The following is a 25,301-nucleotide window of genomic DNA, read 5'->3' as shown; positions in this document are numbered from 1 at the left end:
ACCTGATGGTGGCGCTAGATGAAAGGTCAGAGTATCGCCAAAGTTATTACAGTTCGTCCTGAGGGGAGCATGAATGTCTGCACCAAATTTCATGGCAATCCATCTAATAGTTGAGAGATTTCAGTCTAAAAGTTACCATCCTCATCTAGACATGCAGTGAACCACACAACATACTGCTGAGTGAGTTTTTGTTCAAGGCTGGATTTTTAGTAATTTGTGTTCCAACTTAGTTTCCTTACTTCTGTAACAGAATCCAAAGTTCTGCTTTCACTTGGGCTCCCTATAAGGACGACGGGCGTACATCATCGATCTCTACTGATACACATGCCTAATACGCTGTCTCAACCCCTTGTTCCAGAAGAACAGGATGTAAGATTCACATTCACTCAACTGCAGATCTTTTCTGAAATCATTTGCATCAGTTTTCTTTCTGTTTTCAGATTGCTGACTATAGATTTGTTTCGGGACTTGGTGTGAAAAGGCCTTAAGGCACAATAAAACACCAGCAACATTCAGAAGAAATAACCGCGCGCTGTCAGTCGGTCAGAGTTCTGTCATGTTATGAAAAAAGAAACAAATGGGTCCAAAAGTCCTTTTCACAGTGTGACACTGTTGGCATTAGGTTGTTGTACTTGACGACTTAGTAGAAAAGAGAAGAAAATCAAAAGTGCAAGCAGCCTGCGCAGATGAACAGGCGTTTCCACTCGACTGTAGGGAAACCAGAGTCTCGGAGGGTCAAAGGTCAGACAGGAAGCTCCCGTACCAGGAGGAAGTGTCTGGACTTACACAGTAACGGAATAAAAACAAGAGGCAAAAAAAAAGATCTTCATATATTCAGAAAAAAAGTTTTAAGAATTGGCGGACAAACTGCCCCTGCCTGATGACCGGTCAGTCCATTCTGAAGGATTGGCGATCTCGATGGGGTCAAACTGAGGAAAGACCACGAAACACAACCTCTGGCCCACGTACGTCGCCCTCTCTGCAGGAAAACATAAGAGTCATATATTAACTATAACAGACAGAGTCCAAACCTTTAATCAGACCGCCTTTTAGAAACTCACCAATGAAGTTGTAGATACACTTTGGCTTTTCTTTCCAATGGACGCCCAGGAAGTAGACGGGTACGCCGGTGAGCATGATGACTAAACCAACGCCACAAACCACCGGCTCTGAGTAAAGACTGAAACCCAGCAGCAGCGCCCAGAACATCAGGTAGCACACAGGAACCAACAGGTTCACCTGAAGAAAACGTTACAGTACAGTTTACCATAATTCATTGCTTATGGATACAACAAAATGTATTGGTAGTGAGTGAATGTGGTAAAAAGCAGAGGTGGAGGAAGTATTCAGATCCTTCAAGTAAAAGTCCTGCAGTGAAAATGTTGCTGCAGTGAAAGTGTGTGAGTGTAATCAGGAAAAGTCCTTAAAGCATTAAAGCAGTGCAGCGTCCCTGTGGCTGCTGTGCTGTTATATATTCTATCATCAGGTTATTATTCCTCGTGCATTAATGTAAAGCAGGATGTTGCTGCTGCAGCTGGTGGAGCTGGAGCTCATGTTGAACCGGTTTGTATCGGACTGCAGCTGATGATGCTTTTCATTCTGGATCCATCTGCGGATTCTTCTCTCCATCCATCCATCGATCGATCGATCGTTTGGTTTGGAAAACTGGTGAAAACAGTGAGAAACGCCGTCACGACGACCCAGAGCCCAAAGTGACGCCTTCACCGTGTCGTCGTGTCCGACCGACAGTCCAAAGCTCGACGTTATTAACAAACATCACAGTTATTACAGTCATTCAGAGGAAAAGCAGCAGATCTGCACATCTGAGAAGCTGCAGCCAGGAAGTGATTTTATATGAAAAATGACAGTTGGCAATTCATTTTCTGTCAATCGACTGCTTAATTAATCGACTAATTGTTTCAGCTGTACTTGAATAAACTGTTGGGTAGTTTAATTTAGTTAATGAACATATTTTAAAAGCTCTTTGTATGTTTTGTGTGCAAAAATCTTAATCTGTAAAGTAACTAAAGCCCTCAGATAAATGTAGTGAAGCAAAAAGCACAATATTTCCCTCTGAGATGTAGCGGAGTAGAAGAAGAAAGTGGCGTGAAAAGAAAAGACTCAAGTAAAGTACAAATAGCTCCAATTAGTTCTTAAATACAGTACTTGAGTAAATGTACTTAGTTTCTTAGAAGTGTTGGTACCTTGATGGGTCGGTACAGGTTGGGTTTCTTCCAGCGGTAGTACAGCAGGCCTGCGATGGTGACGCCGTACGACAGATAGTTGATGAAGGACACGTAGTTGATCAGGTTGTGTGTTTCTCCGATGCAGAGTATAACAATGGTGGCAGCGCACTGAAAAACACAGCAAGCCATGTCAATGTGATGAATATTAAAGGGGCACTCCAACCGATTTTATCAGTAGAGTGCAACTTTAAAAAACTAAAAATAAAAAATTACACGCATGTTGAATTCAACAGTAAAAGTGTCGTTTCCGGACAAGATAGGAAGAAACTTCGGTGACCCCTGTGGAGAAATCATGTCATCGCAGCTTCAGATGGCCACAGGACACAAAAAATGGCATGTAAATATGAACGTGACAGGTTTAAATAACATATTTAAGTTAAATTCCAATTAAAATTGATTATGCAAACATCGCCTTCAAATTTAGACGTAGAAGTGTCTTTGTTAGTTTCATAGTCAGAACTAAAGCAAGAAAAAGGGTTTCCAACTCAAATTAACTTTTTCTTTACCCTTTACAGCAAATCTGTCCTAACATACACTAAGAAGAGAGACAACGGGTACTAAAAGGAAAAAACTACAACTAATTTTAAAAAATACAGTGTACGGACAGATGCATCATCTAACAGAAGCAATAACAGAAGCAGAATAAGATCAGTGTATTATCAATGTGGGGTGGTACGTACGCAGACCAGCAGGGCAGGGATGGGCGTGCAGTTCTTATAATGGATCATGGCCAGCAGGCTGGGCAGGTGACCCTCTCTGGCTCCAGAGAAACACAACCTGCAGGCAGAAACATCAGACAGCCCGTCAGCAGCCACGGTAAAGCAGCGTTGGAGCGTGAAGGAGCAGGCGGAGCAGCGGATCTCACCTGGAGGAGGTGAACAGGTAGCCGTTGATTCCTCCGAAGGTGGACAGAGCCACGGAGATCGGCATGATGACGGAGAACATTCCCAGCAACTTCTCTCCAAATGTCTGAACAGCAGAACGACAGACAGAATCGCTGATGTGTACAGATCTTACAACATGAAGTCCAGCTGCCCCATGTGGGCTTTAACGGCTGGTATACGTATTTTTCCTCTGCTGTTTCATCTGAAAACGTTTCTGGCTGACGAATCATTCCACGTCAGAAACAAGCCTCTATAGAGTCAGTTTCACGCTAGTTTTAAAGCTGCATGCTTTTAGCCACACTAGCGGTGAGGGAATGGCAATATCGACTACTGAGTGAATCTCAAAATGGATTTTCATGAAATTTTGTACCAACATTATTGCGATTCTCTGACTTTTCACATATCACTACAAACAGGTCAAGTTGAACCCCACATCTAACATTTCACTAAAAATTAATGACCAAATTTCTGTCAGCATGCTTTTATTGTCAGCCTCATCATATTAACAATACAAACACGTTACTGCACACGCGCTAACATTACCGTCAGCAAGCTATGCTAAATGTTAGCATGTTAACATGATAACTGAAAGCATGCTAAACAAGCTATGTTAGTGTTAGTCTCAAAGTAAGCCGAGGTAAACTTGAGCTGACAGCTTAGACTGATGACTGTTGACAATTTCGAGCTGAGCCTGACAAGCTGAGGCTCAGATGTCCTTAAGTTTGAGGACATGTTGAGTGGAGAGCCTAGCCTAGCCCAATTACTGGATGCATATGTGAGAAGCTCTGCTAAATTAATGTATTTAATAGCGACATTAAAGACATTATAAATACATAAATGAAAATTAACTTTAGTTAGAGCAGCCATTTATCTTTGGATCAATCATAAGTGATTGAAAGGTAACAGTAAATTTATCTACATTGCAGAAAAGATGCTTCTGATCCCACACATCCATTAACTGAGCTAAGCTAACGTAGGTTAATCAATATTCGCCATACTTTCAAATTACGCAGGGAAAAAAGGCAACCATGACTTTGTCGGACTTTTAATAAGGAGGAAAAAGATCAGCGTAAACCAAACTCTACTTTAAGAATTTCACTGTATTCCTACAGTAGGTTGTCTTCGAACAACTCAAGGGCAAAACCCCCGAAATGCCCAAATGAAAGATGGCTGCCAATCAATGTGAAATTTGGTTCCAATTTGTTCCAGTTCATGTATATGAAGCATGGCAGTAATATTCTCACTACTTCCCTCACCTTTCCATCAAGGATGTAAAATAATACTATTAAATTATACTATTTTAAGCACCAAGTGTTCCCAGAATTCAATGCACTGCCCGGGCGCACAGGTCGGACACTGTAGGCGCTCTAAGGCAAGAAATCCTGCCTACCAACAGAGGTGGAAGAAGTATTCAGATCCTTTACTTGAGTAAAATAGCAAAACCAGACTCCTGCATTGAAAATTGTACTTACGTACAAGTTTGTAAGTATTATCAGCAAAATGTACTTCAAAAGTAAAAGTACTCATAATGCTAAACAGTTACCCCTGAGTGTTTTACTATTGTATATTGGATTGTTGGATTATTATTACTGATGCGTTCATGTGTAATTAACATTTTTCTGTTCGAGGTGGAGCTGATTTGAGCTATTTTTTAATATACTGTTATCATGTTTAAGTTAAGTAAATCATATGCTTTGTATGTAAAGTCTGCAATGTAACTAGCAACTAAAGCTGCCAGATAATTGTAGTGCAGCAGAAGTATAAAGTAGCGTAAAATAGAAATACTCAGTAAAATACAAGTACCTCAAATGTGTATTTAAGTACAGTACTTAAATGCCAGATGCCTACATGTCAAAGTGTCCTTGGGCAAGACACTGAACCCCATTTTCTCCCGATGGTTTGGCCAGTACAGTAGGTAGCTTGCTGCCATCTGTAATTTTATAAGACTTAAATACAATTTATATAATCTTTATAATTTTTTATAATTTTATTAAGGGAAAGCTTGTTGTGGTCTCTGGTTCTTGTAGCTGCTCACTTGTATGTAACACATTTCATCACTTTGGGGGCTCACTGACGGAAAGACGGAGGTAATGTTGAACTGAATGCATGGTACTGAATAAGTCTATTATAAGGGTGCTATCGCCTCTGACCTTTAACCTCCTATTGGTTGCTTGTAATGTTCCTGATCTAGAAATTAATTCTTATCCTCCACTGACCTAAATGCCTAAAAGAGAAAAGCATAATGGTGACGGCAGACTGATCATCACGTAGCCGCATTACTCACTACAGCCACAGCATTGGATGACAGCAGCTCCTCGGGCGACATGGAGGAGAAGTAGGCGATGTTGGTGAGCGTGTACACAAAGGTCACCAATGGGATGGAGATGTATATGGCACGAGGTAGATTCCTGACCGAGGCCACACACCATGCACAGATGATACAGTCAAAACCAAAACGCAATTAAACATGCATGAAAGTTGGGTTCACAGTCATAAAAAGTAGAAAGTGTTGGCAGCACACAGCTAGTGTGGGTGGAAAATACCAAGCAACACAAATCTCATGACATGAACAACATGTTTTACAGGAAACAAAAGTTAAAAAGTAAACGGGGGAGAAAAAGCTAATGAGCCAGTGGTATGCACCAGACTCCCTCTGCCAAATTAGAAGGAAATGGTTAAACTACAGGGTGTTTGTGTTGCAAATGGTTTTTTTAGGGTCTGATTTTAGCCAATATTGTGATATTATAATTTAATTTCAAATCTGGTAACCATTTTCAAAAAAAAAAATAAAAACTGAAAATGATGAGCCCTAACAATATGGAACATCATTCAACGGAAAAGTGTAGATGTACAGGCTAAAGACAGATATTAAAGGAATAGTTTGACATTGTCTTGTTTGTTTAATCCACACAAAAAAACGTAGTTTGTTTTACGGGGGGGGCTATTTTTTTTTTTTCTGAGCAGTTGCCAGGCAACCAGCAGAGATTCCAGGAAGTAACTGCTTCCAGCCAAAAAATATAATGTGTAACGCCCAGTAAAAACGTTGAATTGTTATTTTTATTTTTTAACCTGTTAATTAGTGCACTTTAAAGGTCCTGGTAGGTGGATTTTGTCAAGCTAACTGTTTCCCCCTGTTTCACGTCTTTGTGCTAAGCTAAGCTAACTGCCTGCTGGCATTACCTTCATATTTATTGAACAGATATGAGAGTGGTTTTTCCACAATGTCAAATTATTCCTTTAAGATTTGATTTGGATAAAAACTGCCCTTGAAAAACCGACAAAACGTCGGCAACAATCAAACAGAACAAAGAAACAAGCTGAGATGGAAGCTGAACATTTGCAATGTTAACGGCACTGGAAGATGTTGAGAAGGTGATGAGAAGCATAAATATTCACCGTCTGGGTTCGACCACTTCCTCCGTGACGTAGTTGAGGAAGTTCCAGCCGCTGAAGGCGAAGGAGGCCTGCAGGAAGGCCAGAGCGATCTGCCCGACTGACGGCATCCTGTCCAGGGAGAAGGCCACCTGAGGAGTCAGCGCCTCGTAGTTCCCTGGAAGATAATTCAGACATTTGAGTTTGTTTTTGTTTTTTTTTTACTTCAGTTAGCAGTAAAGCTTTAGGCCACAGACTGAGGACGTTACCATTGCAGATCTGGACCAGGCCGACCACAATGATGAGGCCCAGAGCCATGAGCTTCCCCACCGTGAAGACGTCCTGGATCCTGGTGGCCATACGAACGCTGGAGCAGTTCACCCAGGTCAGCAGCACTGAGCAGAAAACACACGGTCGGGATCACAGTCAAACCAGGAGGACATACACAGGGGTACATACTAACTGTTTAATCAATAATTATAGATAATGTAGTGAAATTCCTAATATTTCCCATTACAGTCTTATTTAATGCATAAATAAATGTTCTGCACACCATCCGAACACTGCAATGACTGGTCTGAAAACACAGCGCTACAACGGTGACATTCAGGAGTTTTTGCCATTTTGTGAGACACACCCTACTCTAATTGATCAATATTTCAATTTTAACAAATTGGAATATTATAATATTGATTGATTGAAACGTTAAAATTTTGCTTGATTTGCCTTTCGCTTTCGAAAATGAAGAAAACGTCGGAAGAAATGTTACATATCTTGATCTGAGATAGCTGTATTGATAATTACAGAGAAATCTGACTGAGAGCCTACAGCCACGCTAACAGCTCTGTGAGGCCAGATGGTGGCACTAGATGATAAGTTAAGGGATCAATAAAGTTATAACAATTCATCCTGAGGGGAACATGAACGTCTGGACCAAAGTGGTGGACCAACAGACCGACACCGCCATCTCCAGAGCCACTACGCCGCTAGCGTGGCTAAAATAAATATTGACACATTTTTTTGTCCTGATGATCAATTTCATAATTGTTTATTGTTCCAGCCCTGCAGAGTTCAGCCTCACAGCTGCCCGCCATGTTAGTGAAGTCAATGCTACTCCTCAATAACATTGGCATAAATAATACTAAACACCCGAGCAAGTTCTATTCACTGAAGAAGGTGGTGAGTCGAAAGATCAGGAAAAAACCTAGCAAGTGAACCTTGAGTTTAGGATATTTTAACACAGATAAACAATATGTTCCCACAGTCAGGAATGAAACCTCAAGCTCAGATATTGTATCAATACATCTGTGCCAACAATACTTCAGTCGGGATCAGGTAAAACACTTTCAATACTTAGTTCGTGCACTTGGTTGTTTATAAAGGAGCGAATAGAAAATAAAAATGATGATTTCAGAGGTTTTACTGTCCCGTCATAATCTAAAGGGTTTGGCATTATAAGTTTAATTTAAATGTTGGCATGACTCATCACTAATTAGCAGCTTTAACTTAAAGCACTCTGGTTTAGTGTTGCACTTCCATAAAGTTGGGGGACTTTTGAGAGACAGATTTAATAATTAATGGTCAAAATCGAAGCAGCAGAGGCTGAGATATACTGACACAAGGCGGCGGTCTACTCCATCAGAACTGCCTGTGAGGTGGTCAAATAGCTTCGGAAAACCCCTCCCCCCCCACACACACACCTTTCTGACGTCACAACTGAGGTTTTGTGTCCGTCAATTTCTGTAACTTTCCGAAACCAACAATCTGACATTCACACCAGCTTCACGCGGTGGTTGGCCAGCGGTGTGGAGGCGAGAAAGTAACCAGGGTTTGAAAGTCTCTCTCAAGCTGTATGTTTTTTAATGTTACACAACTATTTCTGGGACTTTTTGCACAACACTTCCAGGGGAGACTGAAAATGTTACCACATATCTAAATGATTACCATGTCTTGGTTTTCACCCCACCCGTGCTTACGGTCGTTCTGAACAGCTATAAACACTTTTGCCTACCGATATGCTCGGACACGTTGTACAAACTTATTTTCTAGCCCCAGCTCCAAAAACACTGGATCCTACATTTCCCATAATGCAACTCAGTAGCACCTTTTTGTTAGACTCTCCCTACCAACATCCTCCAAACCCCATGCCTCCGGTTTGTAACGCAGGCCATCTGTTTGTTTGTAGCTTCCAAGCCCAAACTGATGACATCACTACAGTATGACATCATCAAGGTTATTTTGTCAGACGTGTTCCCGCAGAGCCACACAAGACTTTATACAACTGTTTTCAGTCTTACTAACCACGACGAGTAAACACACTTTGTACAATTGGTGGAGTGCTCCTTTAAATTTCAGTATCAGCATTGTCCCATCCCTACACTGGGGAAGCGGTGCTGGTGTTCTTGCCGGCAGTGGGCGGCAGCAGCCAGTTGCCATGGGACGCAGGAATGTGGGAAACGGGCGAGTGAGGGAGGGCATGATTGTTTCACCTCGTCCATCATTGTCACCGGCTTTGCCCCGCTCTCTCTCATGTGGGCCTCGCTCTCCAACACAAAGACAAAGCTGTCAGCCCCACAAAACAAAACACTTCCGTTGCGAAGAGCAAACAAAATGTGGCAAGGTCCCCCCCCCCCCGCAGAGGAGGCTGGGCAAAGCTCACATTTCAGCATCCAGCGGCAAAAACATTTGTGAATGATGGCATCAGAGGCGAGGAATCACACGCTGAAGTACCGCTGTTTCACCTCGCCGACGGGATTTCGAGCCAGACGTTATTTACTCATTGACTCAAAGAGGCTGTGTGGATTAATGGTGTTCAGTGCAGGTACTCTCAGGCAACACAGCAAGCAATTAGGAAGCCTGACAGGTCCACACTGACTAATGTGATGTCAGCTCAGGGCTGCACAACACCGAGATCCTCCATGAGGTCTACTTGGCCTGTCACTTCTAGTACTGACAGTCCTTACAGGCCTCATGCAGCATTTCTTTTTTTGTACAATACATTTTTGATGGGAACATTTAAATTTTTGAGGAGTGAAGAATCTGTCTAATGATTTTGCATCCGCAAAATCCAGCAGGATGCTTCGTAATATCTGCAGATACTTCAGGTTTTGATGAGGTTAATGCCATCGTCTAGTTTTTCCTTCTTCTATTAAAGTCTTCCGCTAAATATTAACACGCAGAGCGGAATTTGGTATACTTCAAGCAGGTATACTTCACACAAAGTGCTTGTCGGATCGTCGAACAGTGTCTGAAACCCCCCTACTTCCACACCTTTCCAAGGTCATAACCGTTCATTAAACCCCTCCCCCAAACAGTGATTGTCCAATCACAGTTCAGCAACTCTAACAAGACACAGCAGGTCTGTCAGTCTTTGGTATATTTTCTTTCAGCCGTTCCAAAACCAAAAACACAGAGGAATTGATTAATCTGGTCTAACGTAAACGGCAAACATTAGCATGTCCGGCTAACTAGCTTACTAGCTACAGTAGTCATGCTAATGAAGGCGTTATACTTCCAAGGCCAAGGAACATTTCATTAGCTAACTGTATTATTTTGTGGGGTTACAGGTAACATTAGAAAAAGCCCCATTGGATATTGGATCATCCACTGTGTGGGAGCAGGTCCTGGATGCTATCAGAGTTTAGGCTAACGTTAGCAGCTCTGTCCTGCTCATTGGATTTGAGGAAGTTTACACTGCAGCCAAACTCGTTTGATTACGTTGGACAAACGAATCAGTTAGTTCTCATCCACAAATCTTTATTTTTCTTGTAAAACTGAAACATACTGTTGAAAATATAAACAATAAAGCATACATTTAACCTCTGTGTTGCTTGTCTGAGTATGTTTTTCTATAATAAGCTTAGAATCCAATCAGGGATTTTGTGAACAAAATAAGAGTATGATATGTTTCCTTATCATACTGTACTATAATATTAGGACTAACTAGTTCTACACTGCAATACGAGAACAAGTGCCACCTTTATTTCCATGGTTCTACATGAATCATTAACTGGAGCTCTCTTTATCCCGAGGACATGTAGGCCTACCGTAGCTTTAGCCTCAGTTCTTGTTTTTAAAAAAACTTTAAACCACGTTTTCAACCAACTCACAGAGTTAGCATTCATTAGCTAGCTAGCTAAAGCTGATAAAATCAGCCAGTGACGGTTGTCAGTTCAGCCGGCAATTCATTTGAGGAAGGTTACAGTCTCGCCATCGCTCCACACAAATCTGATGTTTCGTCTGCCTCCATTTTACGTCAGCGGAAGCGACAGTGGATGTTTACGTCACATGCTTCATGTACGTTATGATTTATTGGCTAAGTAAGATTTTCACCTTCTAGTGTGGCCGTTTGGAAAACAGGCAGAAACACTTTTGTCTTTTGATGTGTTCAGACTACACTTCATACGAACTAGTTTGTTTCAACTGTACCCCGAAACAAGAAGCATCCATTTCTTGCGTTCATACTACAGTCAAATGTATCTAGTTACATTTAAAGTAGCATAGACAACAAAATGTCTTGATTCTTTTTGTTAAATTATTAATTATTATCTTTCTGATCTACTGCCAGTCCTTAATTACATTCTTTGTCAATTTCATCATAAATACTTTTTCATTTTGCTATATATTTTAACGTTCAGGAGCATTTTTTTTTTACTTTATAAATAAATTATAGCTTAAGTGTTTATGTACAGTATTCATCACCAGCTTTTGTTTTCCAAACTACAGAAACCAAACGTTCTCCCTCATCCCATCTTCTAGTCTTCTAGTGCTTTCCTCCTTCCTAAAGGGATGCTGTGCATTATTTACTACAGCCATATAAAAGGTTTGAAAAAGCCTTCAGTCAGAAGTTACATAAGAGAGATTTTACATGTGACCGCAACACATGTCATCTTCATGAATGATGCAAGCGTACTGCGGACTGAATCAAAATTATATAGTGGAGCTGTTGCGTCCTTTAAATCCCCCACCCCTGAATGGGCGTCTCCTCATTAGCAGCCCTGTTTTACCAGACGATGCTAAACATATAACATTTTTAAGTAGCATTAAGTAGCAATATCACAATTTAGAAATACTTTGTCACAAGTAAAAGTACGGTGGCAGAGCGGCTAAAGCTCCTGCCTCCCAATAAGGAGATCGTGGGTTCGTGGGATCGATTCCCGGACCAGACTAACATCACACAATCTCTCTGGGTGGAGTCTGCATGTCCTCCCCGTGTTACAGTGGGTTCTCTCCGGGTTCTCCGGCTTCCTCCCACCGTCCAAAGACATGCATGTGTAGGTTAATTGATAACTCTAAATTGCCCGTATTGAATGAATGTGAGAGTGAATGGTTGTCTGTCCTTGTCTGTGTCTGTGTTAGCCCTGCGACGAGTTGGCCACTGTCCAGGGTGTACCCTGCCTAAGGCCCAAAGTCACTGGGATAGGCTCCAGTCACCCGCGACCCCTAACGGGACCAAGCGGTAGAAAATGGATGGATGGACAAGTAAAAGTCCTGCGTTCAAAATATTACTCAAGTAAAAAAGTATTAGCATCAAAATATACTTAAACTACTAAAAGTAATAGTACTCATTATGCAGAATGGCCCATTTCAGAATAATTTATGTAATATTATTGAATTATAATTAGTGATGCATTAATATGTACGTTATTTTAATGTTGCAGCTGGTAAAGGTGGAGCTTATTTTTTTTACTATATGTACGGGGATAAAAAAAATCTTTATCCAATTTAAAAGGAAAAGTCGGTCATATTTTATGTGGCTGTCCAATCAGTGTTGATGCAGTCGATTGAAGCAATAAATTCCTCAGTGCGTGCTATGTTGCCCCAGAAGGCTGAGTTCGCCAAGTAGTTCTTCCTGCATCCGCGCTGCCATTTGACGTGACAGTGACGTAGGTGGAGGCAAGGCAGAACTACAGGCTTCTTCAGCTTGGATTCCTAGCTTCTGCCTCTGGGCAGCCAGGGGCCCGCTCAAAAACAAAACGAACTTGCTCTCTTCACTTGTATTGCAAACTAGCTGCATTTCAAACAGCGAAAATGGCAACTCAAAATACGAGTGCAGAGGATGTTATGGACGAGGATTCATTTTACAGCGTTTAGGCTGACTCGGATATTCAGCCGTATATTCGAGTCAGAGCACACGGCTGAAGAAATGCAGCGGAGAGAGGCCGAGGCTGCCGCTGCAGCTGCAGCCGTGCAAGAGGACATGGCTGCACCCTCCAGAACCTGAACAGGTGGTGCCTTTGCTCAAACTGGCCTCCGATGATAACAGGAACTGAATCATTCTGCTGCAGTGAATTTCAGCGAGGGCCATTTTTGTTGGATGCTGTCGCCGACACCAACCCAGAGAGAGACCCCGAGTGTGTGTTACTATGCATGAAAGTTTTAGTCCAAACTTGGACAGAAGTGTGCTGGAGACCTTCTATAGGATCCCAAAGATAAACTGGAAAAGACAACCAGGACCTGCAGGGCCGAGAGGGCGGACGACCGTTGAGTGAATATTTCACCTAACGCTAAAAGTTATGTTTTGGCCATGAAAATAATAGCTAACGTTATAGGCTAGGGTGGTAACTTACTCCCACAGGCTGGGGCGATGTCGGACTAATGTTGTAATACTGAGGGACAATCGAGAGAAACTGTGTGAACGTTAAGCCTCATTTGAAGCCAACGAAATAACGAGAGTAGTCGGTTGGATACCGGAAACAGTTTTTTTGTGTTGCTTTTTGTGGAACTTTATACTGCAGCACTAGCTCAGCTAGCGTTAGCTTTGTTGTTATAAGGAAGCCCGTTCTGCCGGTACGTGCGTGTATGTGTGTGTATTGCTGCTGTATGTTACTTGATAGACATGCCTTGATGGCATCCATGGCAACAAGATAAACTGGTTGCTCAGAGCTGTAGTGGTCTGCTGGGTGTGGGCGGGCGTGGACATCAGAAGCTTGTGCGCAATGCATCCTGGTACATGTAGGCACTGTCAGACATCTGCTTTCTCAATATAGCACGCACTGAGGAATTTATTGCTTCACTTGACTACATTTACCATTAACACTGACTGGACATCCACATAAAAGGTGCCAAATTTTTCCCTTTAATATATCGCAATTTATTTGTTGATTATATTTCGATTTATTAATCTGAATCTGCAAAGTAACTAAAGGTAACAAATAAATGTAGTGGAGTAAAAAGTACAATATTTACCTCTGAAATGTAGTGGAGTAGAAGTATAAAGTAGCAGAAAATGGAAATACTCAAGTGAAGTACAAGTACCTCAAAATAGTACTTAAGTAGAGTACTTGAGTAAATGTACCTAGTTTCCACCACTGATCACGCCCTCTATGCGGGGTGGATCTGAGCCCCGCTGAGGAATAAAAGTTTAAAATCAATCAAAGATGGTAAAGCCACTTACAGAGACAGGTGGCGGACAGCATCCGCATCGCCATGTATGGAGGAACGCAGTTTGGGAAGACAGGCTGCAGGACGTAGCTGGAGAAAGTGAGGGCGATGACAGCCAGCGTGGTCGGGTACATGATGAGGACGGCGCTCCACAACAGCAGAAACCTGAATAAGAGAAAGACATTCAATGCCATGAGACAGATTCAATAATTGGTGTGTCAAAGTACGGCACCCTAATTCAGCATGACACGAGAACAGATGGAAAAACCTTGACCTGAAATTACTCGTAAAAATTTGTATTAGATTACACACATGAATACACATTACTTTTACTAGTAGGCTACTATTAGAGGTAATAGTTTTGGTAGTAGTGGAGAGTTTTAATGTAATTTGGTGATCTAAAATGCTTTTTCTGTGTTTTTCCACCTTGACCCCCAGGTAGCTAAAATTGCTTTCTCCAAAGGTGGCCTAAATGTGTTACACCTGGTTGCCACTTACTTTGACTCATGATGAGCGATGAACCAGAATTAGCCCAAGTATACCAAGCTTGCTAACATGCTAACATTTTTGTTTTAATATGTGTAAAGCTGCAATGTTATCATGCTAACGTTTAGCATGTTACACTGAGCATGATAGGAAACATATACAGTATATATATATATATATACGTTCTGTTTATATTTACATGTTTGTAACATGATAACATTGTTCAATTAAAGAAACTAGGTAATATTAAGCATATTAGAATGCTAGCATATTTGAAATGCTAATGGTAACTGCCTAATGGATAATGTTACCATGTTAGCAAACTAACAAGCTTGGATATATTGGACCAGTCGTTCATTATGAGTCTGACGTGAGTCTCACGTGAGTCTGGCAGCCATGCGTAACACATTTAGGGCCACATTTATGCTATGTTAGCATTGAACTCATAAGGAACCTTCACATTAAAGTTCTAAGATGATATTTTCAACATCAGAAGCCAAATACACAAAATACATGGCATTCATGTGGTTGAAATCTGCACTGATTTCTTTGGCAACTTGGGGGCAAACAAGTTGTGAACACAACATTGACATGATGGTGTCGTCCCTCATTCGTCCAGGAGTGTTCCATTGTAGAAAAGGTTTCAGTCGTAGTCATCTGGACACTGTTTTCAGAATCAAGACGTTTCGGCTCCCATCCGGATGTCATTCTCAATTGTGAAAATGGTCTGAGAACTCGGAAATCTAAGCTACTCTGTGTTGCTTAAGCCCCGCCCTCAGGGAGGAGTCTACCTGAGTGTCTGCTGTTTACCCTACCTAGTTTCACCTGAAACAAATGAAGGGCAGTTTCAGGTGAAACTAGGCAGGGTAAACAGCAGACACTCAGGTAGACTCTTTCTGAAAACAGTGTCCAGATGACTACGACTGAAACCTTTTCTACGAGACAACATGGACATGTCATCACTTAAGTTGATATGTTGAACTTGTTGCTTATGTACACCTTTAGCAGCTACAGAGCAACATGATCATCAGGAGGCGTGTCTGTGTCCTGATGGACGTCAGTCCAGTCTTCTCTCTGTCAGCTCTGTGTTTGGACTCCAGCAGCTGCTGAGGGAAACATCTGGCTCTTTAGCTGCTAGATGCTCCGCTATGTTCAGCAGCTGCTCTCTGACTGAGTCTGTCTGCAGCTCGTGTTCAGCGGCTTTTTACAGCTTTTTCTCTGGAAACGACGCTATGAGTGCTGAGAGGGAACCAGAACAGTGAAGTTGTAACAGATAAACAACGAGCTGAAACTCACTGTAAAGCTCCGTAAAAGCCGACGGAGCTGCAGATCCAGCTGATAAATCTCTAGAGGTTCATCGCTACCAGAGACACCCAACACATTTTTTCACATTGTGATTTGATACATTGTTATATGTATGTGTGTGTGTGTATATATATATATATATATATATATATATATATATATATATATATATATATATATATATTATTTTTGTTTATTTATTTATTTTTTTAATAAAAATACAATTATAACTGCTTGAAGTTGTGACTGTAATTTTGTATTTTCTGTTTTCAATGTCATGCTTGGAACAAAATAAAAGCTACAGAAAATTATGAACAAATAAAATAAAATAGGACATTTTTCTGGACTTTGACATTTTGAAAAACATCAGTGTATGTCACAACTCATAAACTTGCAAAGTCATATAAAAAACCACAACAGTGGATCATTCACATGAGGTGTATCAGAAATCTGTTATTATTTACTTTACAGTCCACTATATAGTGTGTTCGTCATATCGTAGTGTTGTCTAAATGTCTAGTGAAAATCGTTACACCCTATACCCTGCATAGTAAACTCAAACTTTCCCACAATGCATGGGCACTACACTCATGTATCGAGCAGACAGAAAAAAAGGGTCAGTTTAAACAACTGCGGGATGAAAAGCAATCACCTGAGTCCAAACCTGCTTTTTGATTTTGCCATCTGACACATTATATAGTCGTCTACATAGAGCTTCCTGTTTAGTGACACAACCACGGACTCTTCTCATAAATCCCACTCGACGGCACAAAAAGTACAGCAAAGGCGCTTTACTCACCCCATCAGACCACCGAATATCTCTGTGACATAGGAGTAGTCTCCTCCAGATTTGGGGATGGTGACGCCCAGTTCAGCGTAGCAGAGGGAGCCCAAGGCAGCGATGCAGCCTCCCAGTAACCAAACCACTAACGCCACCCCCACTGAGCCCGAGTGCTCCAGGACCCCCTTTGGAGAGATGAAGATCCCAGAGCCGATGATGTTCCCTGAGGAGGGGAGAGGAGGAAGAAGGTTTAAGATACTGACAGGTGTATATTTGTTAATTAATTAACAGAAAATATACACTTGTCAGTATAGTATAATAATGTATATGTAACAACTCCAAATGTGGTCTGGCCGGTCCGATAGCATTCTGGTTGCAATGTGTTCTGCATGTGTTTTTCCTTGTCCAGATAAAATATCGAAATACACACAGCATGTTAATAAAATGGAAATGGGGTCTTTGTATCGTTGAGCTACACTTGTGAAATATACTTCTTCCTGTGTGATGTCTTTCCACCTTTTGTCTTTTTGCTTGTAATCAGAGGTGTGGACTCGAGTCACATGACTTGGATTCAAGCCAGACTCAAGTCATAAATCTGATGACTTTAGATTTCAGGAAATCAAAAAAGACTTTGAAGTGAAAACTCCATCCTCTGCTGATGAAGATGGTGTGCTAAAGCTCCAGAACAGCTACTAAATGGACCTTAAGGTGAGATTGTTCTGTCAATTAAAAGATATGTTTAAAAAAAAAAAAAAGCAAATGAATTTGCCTGACATATACTGAATCAAACTCAACTGCAGCTAATCACGTTGTACAAGATGAACGAAAACTCATGATTGCAGCTGAGCAGACAGACAACAGATGATATCTCTGTTTATCACATTCAGATGCAAAACATTAAATTCAGAAATTACAAATTATTATAATAGTGTCACAGGAAAAACATACCAAGACACATCTGATCATTTTGCTTTTAAATGTTGTAAAGTTTTGTTACTCTTTTTAAATATTAACTTTGGTGAAGGATGCATAACGACTTGTTTAGGACTTGAAACACAAAGTTCAGAACTTGGACTTGACTTGGGACTCGTTGGTTTTGACTTGAAGCCTACTTGTGACTTGCAAGACTTTGCCCCGACTTCTGCGTGTAATTACATTTTTTAATTTCTGAAATAAATATCGAACTTAACAGCTAGTGGAGATGAAAATGTTGAAAATGCTCAAACATTAATCTAGCCCACGAACTGAAATTTTGCACATTTAATGCAAACATTTTCACACGTGCTTTTCACATGTGACTTGTTTGGAGGGGTTTTCACATGGTACACATCAGCCAGAACACCTCCAACTTTTCTGCTGCTGCACCTTAAAAACACCAGTCCCCCGCTGAGACTCTTGAACAACCCCAGTCACACAATCCAAACTGTTCCCCCTCTGAGTTTATACAGAGGGCATCAAAACACAAAGAGCTCTATAACAGAGTGAGCTAGAGAAGGAGGTAAAGGCCATCACTCAGGCCGGGACAATCCCTCCTGCCCAGAGCCTCAGTATGCAGTGTAGAGTACCAGCAGATCCGACACATTCAGACTACAGCGCTACCAGTAGCACGGCAGAAGGCAGCCAAGTGGCACAGACAGCCATTACATAACCAGACATAAATTATCCACTCCGGGCTGCAGAGGTGGGAAGTGCCCGACTCACCTTCTGCATCCGTTTACTCCTGCAGCTTCCTAAAAGTGACAAGCAGGGGCAAAAACAGACTGGTGTTGAGGAGATGAAGGTCTACAAAAACCTCAGTTCAATATAATCTAGTGGCACATGACTCTTGATGCTGAGCCTGGTCCAGTGTGCGGAGCCGCCAGCTTGTTCACTCAGTCCTCTCTCTGAATGGAAAGGTGCTTCAGCATTCTGCACACAGGACCTTTCTCTTGTTCTGGAGAAGGATTTTTACAAAAATGTCCGCCTTGAGCAAGCAACAACAGCTTAGCCGGCAGGGAGAGTTGGCCCAGTTAGCCAAAACCTGCACCAAAAGCCAAGGAGGCGCAGGTCGGACCTCATAAGGGCCGCTGTAACGTGCAACTGCTAAAAAGCCCTTAAGCGGGATCCTGAAGCCATCTGCTCCCCAGCTGCATTTAGTTCTTACTAAATGTCTAACAAGTCTAAAAGTCTGCAAATAGTAAATGGACTGCATTTATATAGAGCTTTCACACGCTCACACACCGATGGCAGCAAACTACCATGCAAGGTCCTGGTCTGACTATCGGGAACGATTTGGGGTTCAGTGTCTTACCCAAGGACATTTAGACATGTGGACCCTGCATTTAGTAAATAACCCGCTCCACCTCCTGAGCCACAGCCGCCCTCAGGCTGTAATGTTCATCACACGCCAGAAAACAAAACTGTCCGATGGATGAAAAACGGAGAGACAACTTTCAATCCCTACATCCTTACCACCAGTGGAGAAAGCTGTGTTTAGAGATTGGCGCCAGAGTAATAAACTTTATTTATAGAGCACTTATCAAAACAAAGTACAAAGTGCTTCACAGACAGAGAAATAAAATACCACAGTGAATGATAAAATACATAAAAACCAATCAAACAGACAGCTCAGGTAAGATCGGGATATGCTTTCCGATAAAAATGCGTTTTGAGAAGAGACTTAAAAGAAGACACTGACTCAGACAGCCTCATTTAGAGTAAAGACCATGCGGTTACTTAAACCAAAAGGGTTTATCCCGAGCGTAGTGAACGATGAATACATTTTCCTGCATAAACAGAATTTGATCCATTCAGTCCAATAAAATGTATCATCCCTCCTCTGTATCATTAAATTATTTCAAATCATTCATGTGTGCGGGGAGCCAACAGGAAGTCAGCTTTTTCAGCGTATACACCCAGCGAGCAACCTTCATAGGAATGAATGGGGCGCCATCTTGGAACCCGGTGTACAGTTTGTCTTAATACATCCATGATTTATCCTGTTCGGTGACCGTTTCACCATCTAAGATTCAGCCTATCGGGCTCAGCTCCACACTGTCAGACTTGGCTCAGCTTTCATCAGACTAATCTGGACTTTTCAGCCTCAGGGAGCCGCTCTGCTGCACTGGGTGACGTGTTCCTTCATCACCATGAACACACACACTGTAGTTTATTCTGACTCAGCCCCACACACACCGTCCTGCTGCCCCAAACACTCACTACAGCACCACATGTGGATTCATCCGCCGCTGGAAATAGTCCCCAACAGATGCTCTATTTCCTCCTGTTAGTTTGATAAAAACTACAGCGAGCAGCTGTTTGAGGAAATTATTGAGCCTTTTTAAACAGGAAACTATATATCTGTGAGGTGTTTTTAAAGATTTACATCTTCAGCAGGAACCAACGGGCTCGGAGCCGAGAGCCACAGACAGGAAGTCAAAGTATTGAGAGACGGACACATCGTTCACTTCAGCTCCACCCTGACTCTGTCACCTCGTAGGTAAATAGTAAATTCAATGTCCTGTTATACGTCAGCATGGTTTCCTTCAGTCTATTCTGTACAGTGGCTCCATCTCAGCCTTCTTCGAAAATACACATCAGATTTCATGAAAAAACTGCTTACAAAAAAAAATACAATTATTTCATAACCAAATTACTGCACTGACGAGTTCGATATGCACAACAATATTCTCTCTGATGAAGCTCTGACCGTCCAACAGCTTTCTGCTGGCATGAAAATAATTGTCAGTGAAGAAAGCAGACGAGGTATTGAGGTGAATATTGTCCCGCTGGAACAAAAGCAGAATTGTTTGGCTAAAAAAAACATCACTATGACCTGCATGTGGAAACTGAGGGACATCCTGTGCTAAATTCAGAGGTTTATTATCAGGCGAAGGTAGAGCTAGAGCAGCGAACTTTGGCTGTCCTAATATGAAATCAATACACACTGACATGGGACAAGGGAACTTTCCTTTTTTCAGACTGGACAAAGGTAAATGAAACTCTCACAGGTTCAATCATATCGCTGCTACATCTGCAGCCACGCCCATTAGAAAAAATCTAAAAAGCTAAATTGATCTATTAAGACATTTTTCGTACACTAAACAATATTACAGCAAAAAGCGAAACACAAAAACACAATTTAAAGTTCCTCTTTCTTCTTCTAACACCCTTACATGCTGTCGCCTCCGAGTTCCCATCATGAACAGAGCAAAACAACACAGCAGACAGCTTCATTACATCCAGTCGTCTCATGCTGGAATAATACGGAATAATGTGCACATTAACCTGTGGTCATTTGACTGATTGATTAAACACAACTGTATTTAGGAATGTGGAGCATGTACGCACAATATAGACTAACCCAATCAGAGCACAAGGTCCATTTAGTAGCTGTTCATATCACATGATCTTCATCAGCAGACGGAGTTTGCCAGGGTGTCGTGGAATCGTTCAAATTTGTCTCTTTTTTTTCTTGGCCCTTAACGGACGTCTCAGGTTACAATATGCGACTCCATCTGTTGATGAAGATCGTGTGGTATGACCGAAAGCTTCAGAACAGCTACTAAATGGACCTTCTGATGAGATTAGTTTGTCAACTACTGTTTCCAAGGTCAAGAACGAACGTTTTAGCTCAAAATAATTACAACTAGAGTTGCTACGGGGCCCCTACAAGACAGGGGCCACGAGATCAGGTGATAAAGGAGCCCGCCTTCATTTATATTATACTGAAGTGGTGCAGAATTGTGGGCCCCCACTGACACCCCGGTGTCTCCCTCTCTATGTGAACTAGGTACGAGCAATTAGTTTGTGGTAACTTGTTTAAGCACAATTATATTTAGTAAAATATTAACTCAGGGCCCCTCTAAAAGATGGGGCCTCAAGATTAGCAGGTGTTGTTTTAAGGCCTCTAGCATTTCAGCTGATAATATGCTTTAGCGATGAATACAGATAAACACATTTGCAGGCAATAAAATGACCACAAGCTAATTGCCCCCACAGTGAACCTGAAGCCTCTGGGCCCCCCCTCCCGAGGCTCTGGGTCAAGGCTGGTAGTCCAGTTTTGGGTCAACTAGGTGAAAAACTCGGTTGTGGGATTATCCATAGAGACCAAAAAAACCTCACAACAGAATTTCAGAAATCAGAATTTAAAATGAAAATTTAATATGAGATTACGGTGGGAAAGAGTGAGTTTTTGTGCTGAAGTCTGGGGAAACCAGACAGCTGACATTACTCCATCACCCCCCTGCACAGCAAAGCGTTAATATTAATACTACCAGTGATTTCTGAGAGCAGAGTGGTGCAGCCCCCCAGCCTGGATGATGCTCATAATTACTGTGTTTAAAGGTCCCTGCTGTTCATTCTGCTCCAGCAGACAATGTTCTTCTGCTTGACCACCAGCCTCCCTCTGGACTTCATATATTTTAGCCACGTAAGCACTAGTTTGATCTGAATCTCAAACATGGAGTCCCTCATTTTCTTATGACCAGTGCCACAAAAAACTATGATTTCCCTAAAGAGTCAAGTTATTAGTACTGCACAGGGAGTTTTATTCTAACACTTGTCTGTAGTGAGTCGGTCCTGCAGCAGTTTCTGAGGAAGTCAAAAGACACTAACTTGTTTTTAAAAGTTGTGCGGTAATAAAGTAAAAGGCAGGAGTGAGCGCAGCTCTCGTGTTTTCCTGCCTCACCTATGATGATGGTGCAGGCGCTCAGCAGCCCGATCTCCTTCTTCAGAGTCACTCTGTCGGGGATTTTCTTCTTCTTCTTGCCGTCCGTCACGGTGCCGTGCGGCCGGGAGCAGATGCTGCTGCTGCCGTTCTGTCCATCCATGTCCGCCTGCCCGGGTCCGGTCCGGTCCGTCCAGTCCACTGTGTCCTCCCAGTCCCAGTACTCCCAGTGCTCCTGTCCTCTCCTCACTCCGTATTCATGCAGACTGAATGGGCTGCGCTTGCGCAACAACCTGCCGCTGTCCAGGGTAGAATGTTAAATACCCAGGGCTCACCATGATGCGTTCAGGGACACCGGGAGGAACCATACTCTTCCCTGCCCCAGGTCGAGTGCTTATCCTTCAGCCTAAAGGTCGAAGGCTCCTTTAGAGGATTTAATTTTCTTTTAAATCAAAGATTTTTATTTTTTTTTACCCAAGTCCTGTAAAGTAATAAAATTCAAATACTACAATGTAAAAGTACTTCTTTAAACCAGGCAACGCTTTAAGACAGAAACTCGTTCACCCTAAGGACAAGATGCCCACACAGAAACAGAGCAATGTAGTTTATTCAATTCAACAGTACATAGGTGAGACTAAACAGCCACTTCACAAAAGACTTTATCAGCACAGACGACACGCTAACTCGGGATTGCACAGCGCCGTGCATTTGCATCTAAAAGCTACAAACCGCACATTTGAAGACAGCGAGGTGAAGATTCTAAGTAGAGAGAAGAGTTGGTTTGAAAGAGGAGTCAAGGAAGCCATTTTTGTGAAAAAAGAAAACCCCTCTTTGAACAGAAATGGTGGTCTGAGATTCAACCTGCCAACTGTTTACCACAGTGTATTAACACCATGGTCAAGCCAATCATATGCTAATCAGGTACTTAACAGTGATGAGGGAGGTGCAGCCAGAAAACAATAAGCCTGATTACTGATTACTGGGCCATCATGGAAACTATTAGGTCAGTTTCAGGTGAAACTAGGCAGGGTAAACAGCAGACACTCAGGAAGACTCCTCCCCGAGGGCGGGGCTTAAGCAACACAGAGTAATTTCTGAATTCTCAGATTTTCACATGAGAATTTCGAAAAGTCTTGATTCTGAAAACAGCCCACCGACTTACTTCATGGAACAGTATTTGTATGAGGGTTTAACAAATGCACTTAAGAACAATACTAAGAACAGTACTCATTCAGAGTGTTCATCTATAAAAAATCTAATAAAATGATGCAAATATGAAGCAACATTTCAATGCTGGAGTTGCCTAACTACTTTTATATACTTCTGAGTAGTTTAACTTCCAAAAATCACAGGGCTTCATAGGTTTTGTTTATCTTAGAATCAAGTCTTTGACTGACTCTTCTGATGTGCTGGACATTGTTACCTGATCTCCATACCTGTCCACTGACATACTCCTGTCTGCTCTATGTGCACGCAATCATCCAGCAACAACCGACAGAGGTGGAAAGTGACTAAGAACATTTACTCTAGTACTGTACTGAAGTACAAGGTAGGCCTTCTTGTACTTGAGTATTTCCATTTTATGCTCCACTGCAATTCAGAGACAAATGTTGTACTTTTTAATCCACTACATTTATTTGATACCTTTAGTCACTAGTTACTTTGTGGATTCAGATTAATAACACAAAATATAACCAATCCCTTGGTGAAATTCGCAAGCTACTACATATGTATATAAGCAGTACATATAGTAAAAAATAACCCCACCTTTTCCAGTGCATAACTTATCATAATTCAATAATCTAACATATATTATCCTGAAATGGTGCATTCTGCATGAGTTACTTTTTGTACTTTAATACTTTTGTAATTTCACTTAAGTAAGATGATGAAGCTGTTTTCTTCTTGCCTTATTTGTTGTTGTCGTGTTGTTTTTTGGGGCTAATAATTAAGTTATAAATTAAAAGAGAACATAAAGTCTGATCTCCAGTAATCACCACGATGCAACCGACATTTGAAACAAAAACGAAATACTGGATATCTTCAGAAATCAGCCTTATCCTTAGGTCTCACTCGTCGTGTCATTCATTCCTTTGGAAGCCGGAAAAATGCCACGCTGTCGATGAGCATCTCAAGATTTCTGTTTCTTTCCTGTCAAAAAAACTATTTTTTTCTTTCTTTATCATTTCCAAATGAATCTGATTCTTTTTTTCACTGCAGACATTTTGACTTGTCAAAGCAGAAAAAGCAAGGAAGCGAGAGGAACTAATAACACTGACGATGGCTCAGTTTCAGAAATGATTGCAAAGCAATGCAGAACTGAACCCTTTCAGTCCCAGGTTTCCATTGATCTGCCTCCCAAACCCTCTTATTCCCTTCAAATATGGATATATTGCACCTCTTTTTTTCAGAATTACCAGGGCTATTTGAAAATGAAGTAACATTTCATGTAAATGAATGTCATGAATAATATACATGTTGAATTAAGATTTGCCTGAAAAACATCCAGGTACAAAATGGATTTATTAGAATTCTGGATGTGTCAAATATGATAGCTCCTTAAAAAAAGAGTAATCCAACTTATCAGTGACATTTGTGAGGTTTTTGGTGGAACTGATGAGCCAAATTTGATAAAGTACAAAAATGAACCTTTGATACAGACAGCTTTTCTTCAAGTCAAACCATGTCACTAATCGCCCTGAATTCACAGTCAAGAGTCAACACCTTGGCTGTCGAGTCCCTACTGCTGCCTCACCTCGGAGCAGTTATGATCCATAATGGTACGCCACAGCGTGCACTGCCACAGCGTTCTCAACGTTCTTCCTTCTGCTTTGATGCAGTGGACATACAGTCCTGGACGAGGATCCAAGGGTGTGCCAAGCAGCTCCCTCCCCAGCTGCGTCCTGAACTCTAGATGAGATAGTAGTGTGTAGCCCCCGCCCCCGACAGTACTCCTTCTACAAGATGAAACTATTCAATACTCGTACAGTTTTGTATCACTTGTGTTTCTTCTGGCAGTGTAGATCTGAAGACCTTGGTCAGAAAGGTCCAACCCCCCCCCCATGTATTTGTTGTACGCTCTGACGGGGTTGGGAGAGAGGACACTGGTTCTGGTCCTCGTACCATCAGGCAGCCTCTTCCTTCTGGAAACACTGGATGAACTGTGGATAACTAATGTCTGACCAACTGAGCTCTGC

The 25,301-nt window shown here is 41.7% G+C and overlaps 1 protein-coding gene across 1 annotated transcript; it reads right to left on the bottom strand.

Moving 5' to 3' along the window:
• slc7a10b (solute carrier family 7 member 10b) lies at positions 1-22,381 on the bottom strand. Its single transcript, XM_044194279.1, has 11 exons — positions 22,126-22,381; positions 16,476-16,680; positions 13,899-14,050; positions 6,772-6,897; positions 6,527-6,680; positions 5,415-5,538; positions 3,112-3,215; positions 2,927-3,023; positions 2,205-2,354; positions 1,062-1,239; positions 1-979 (listed from the first exon to the last, which is right to left on the bottom strand). Exons 1-11 carry the CDS (start codon positions 22,265-22,267, stop codon positions 849-851), a joined length of 1,563 nt encoding a protein of 520 aa, XP_044050214.1. The 5' UTR covers positions 22,268-22,381; the 3' UTR covers positions 1-848.
• Positions 22,382-25,301: the final 2,920 nt, after the last annotated feature.

This window comes from Siniperca chuatsi, linkage group LG4 (assembly GCF_020085105.1).
Source record: "Siniperca chuatsi isolate FFG_IHB_CAS linkage group LG4, ASM2008510v1, whole genome shotgun sequence".
Lineage (NCBI taxonomy): Eukaryota > Metazoa > Chordata > Actinopteri > Centrarchiformes > Sinipercidae > Siniperca > Siniperca chuatsi.
This window is presented reverse-complemented; position numbering and strand designations above follow the sequence as displayed.

Coding starts and splice junctions, on each gene's coding strand:
- slc7a10b (XM_044194279.1), bottom strand. CDS start 22,267: ATGGATGGACAGAACGGCAGCAGCAGCATCTGCTCCCGGCCGCACGGC. Junction 5,539..6,526: donor GAAGTGGTCGAACCCAGACG/GTGAATATTTAT, acceptor GGCCTCGGTCAG/GAATCTACCTCGTGCCATAT. Junction 3,216..5,414: donor CATCCAATGCTGTGGCTGTA/GTGAGTAATGCG, acceptor TCTGCTGTTCAG/ACATTTGGAGAGAAGTTGCT.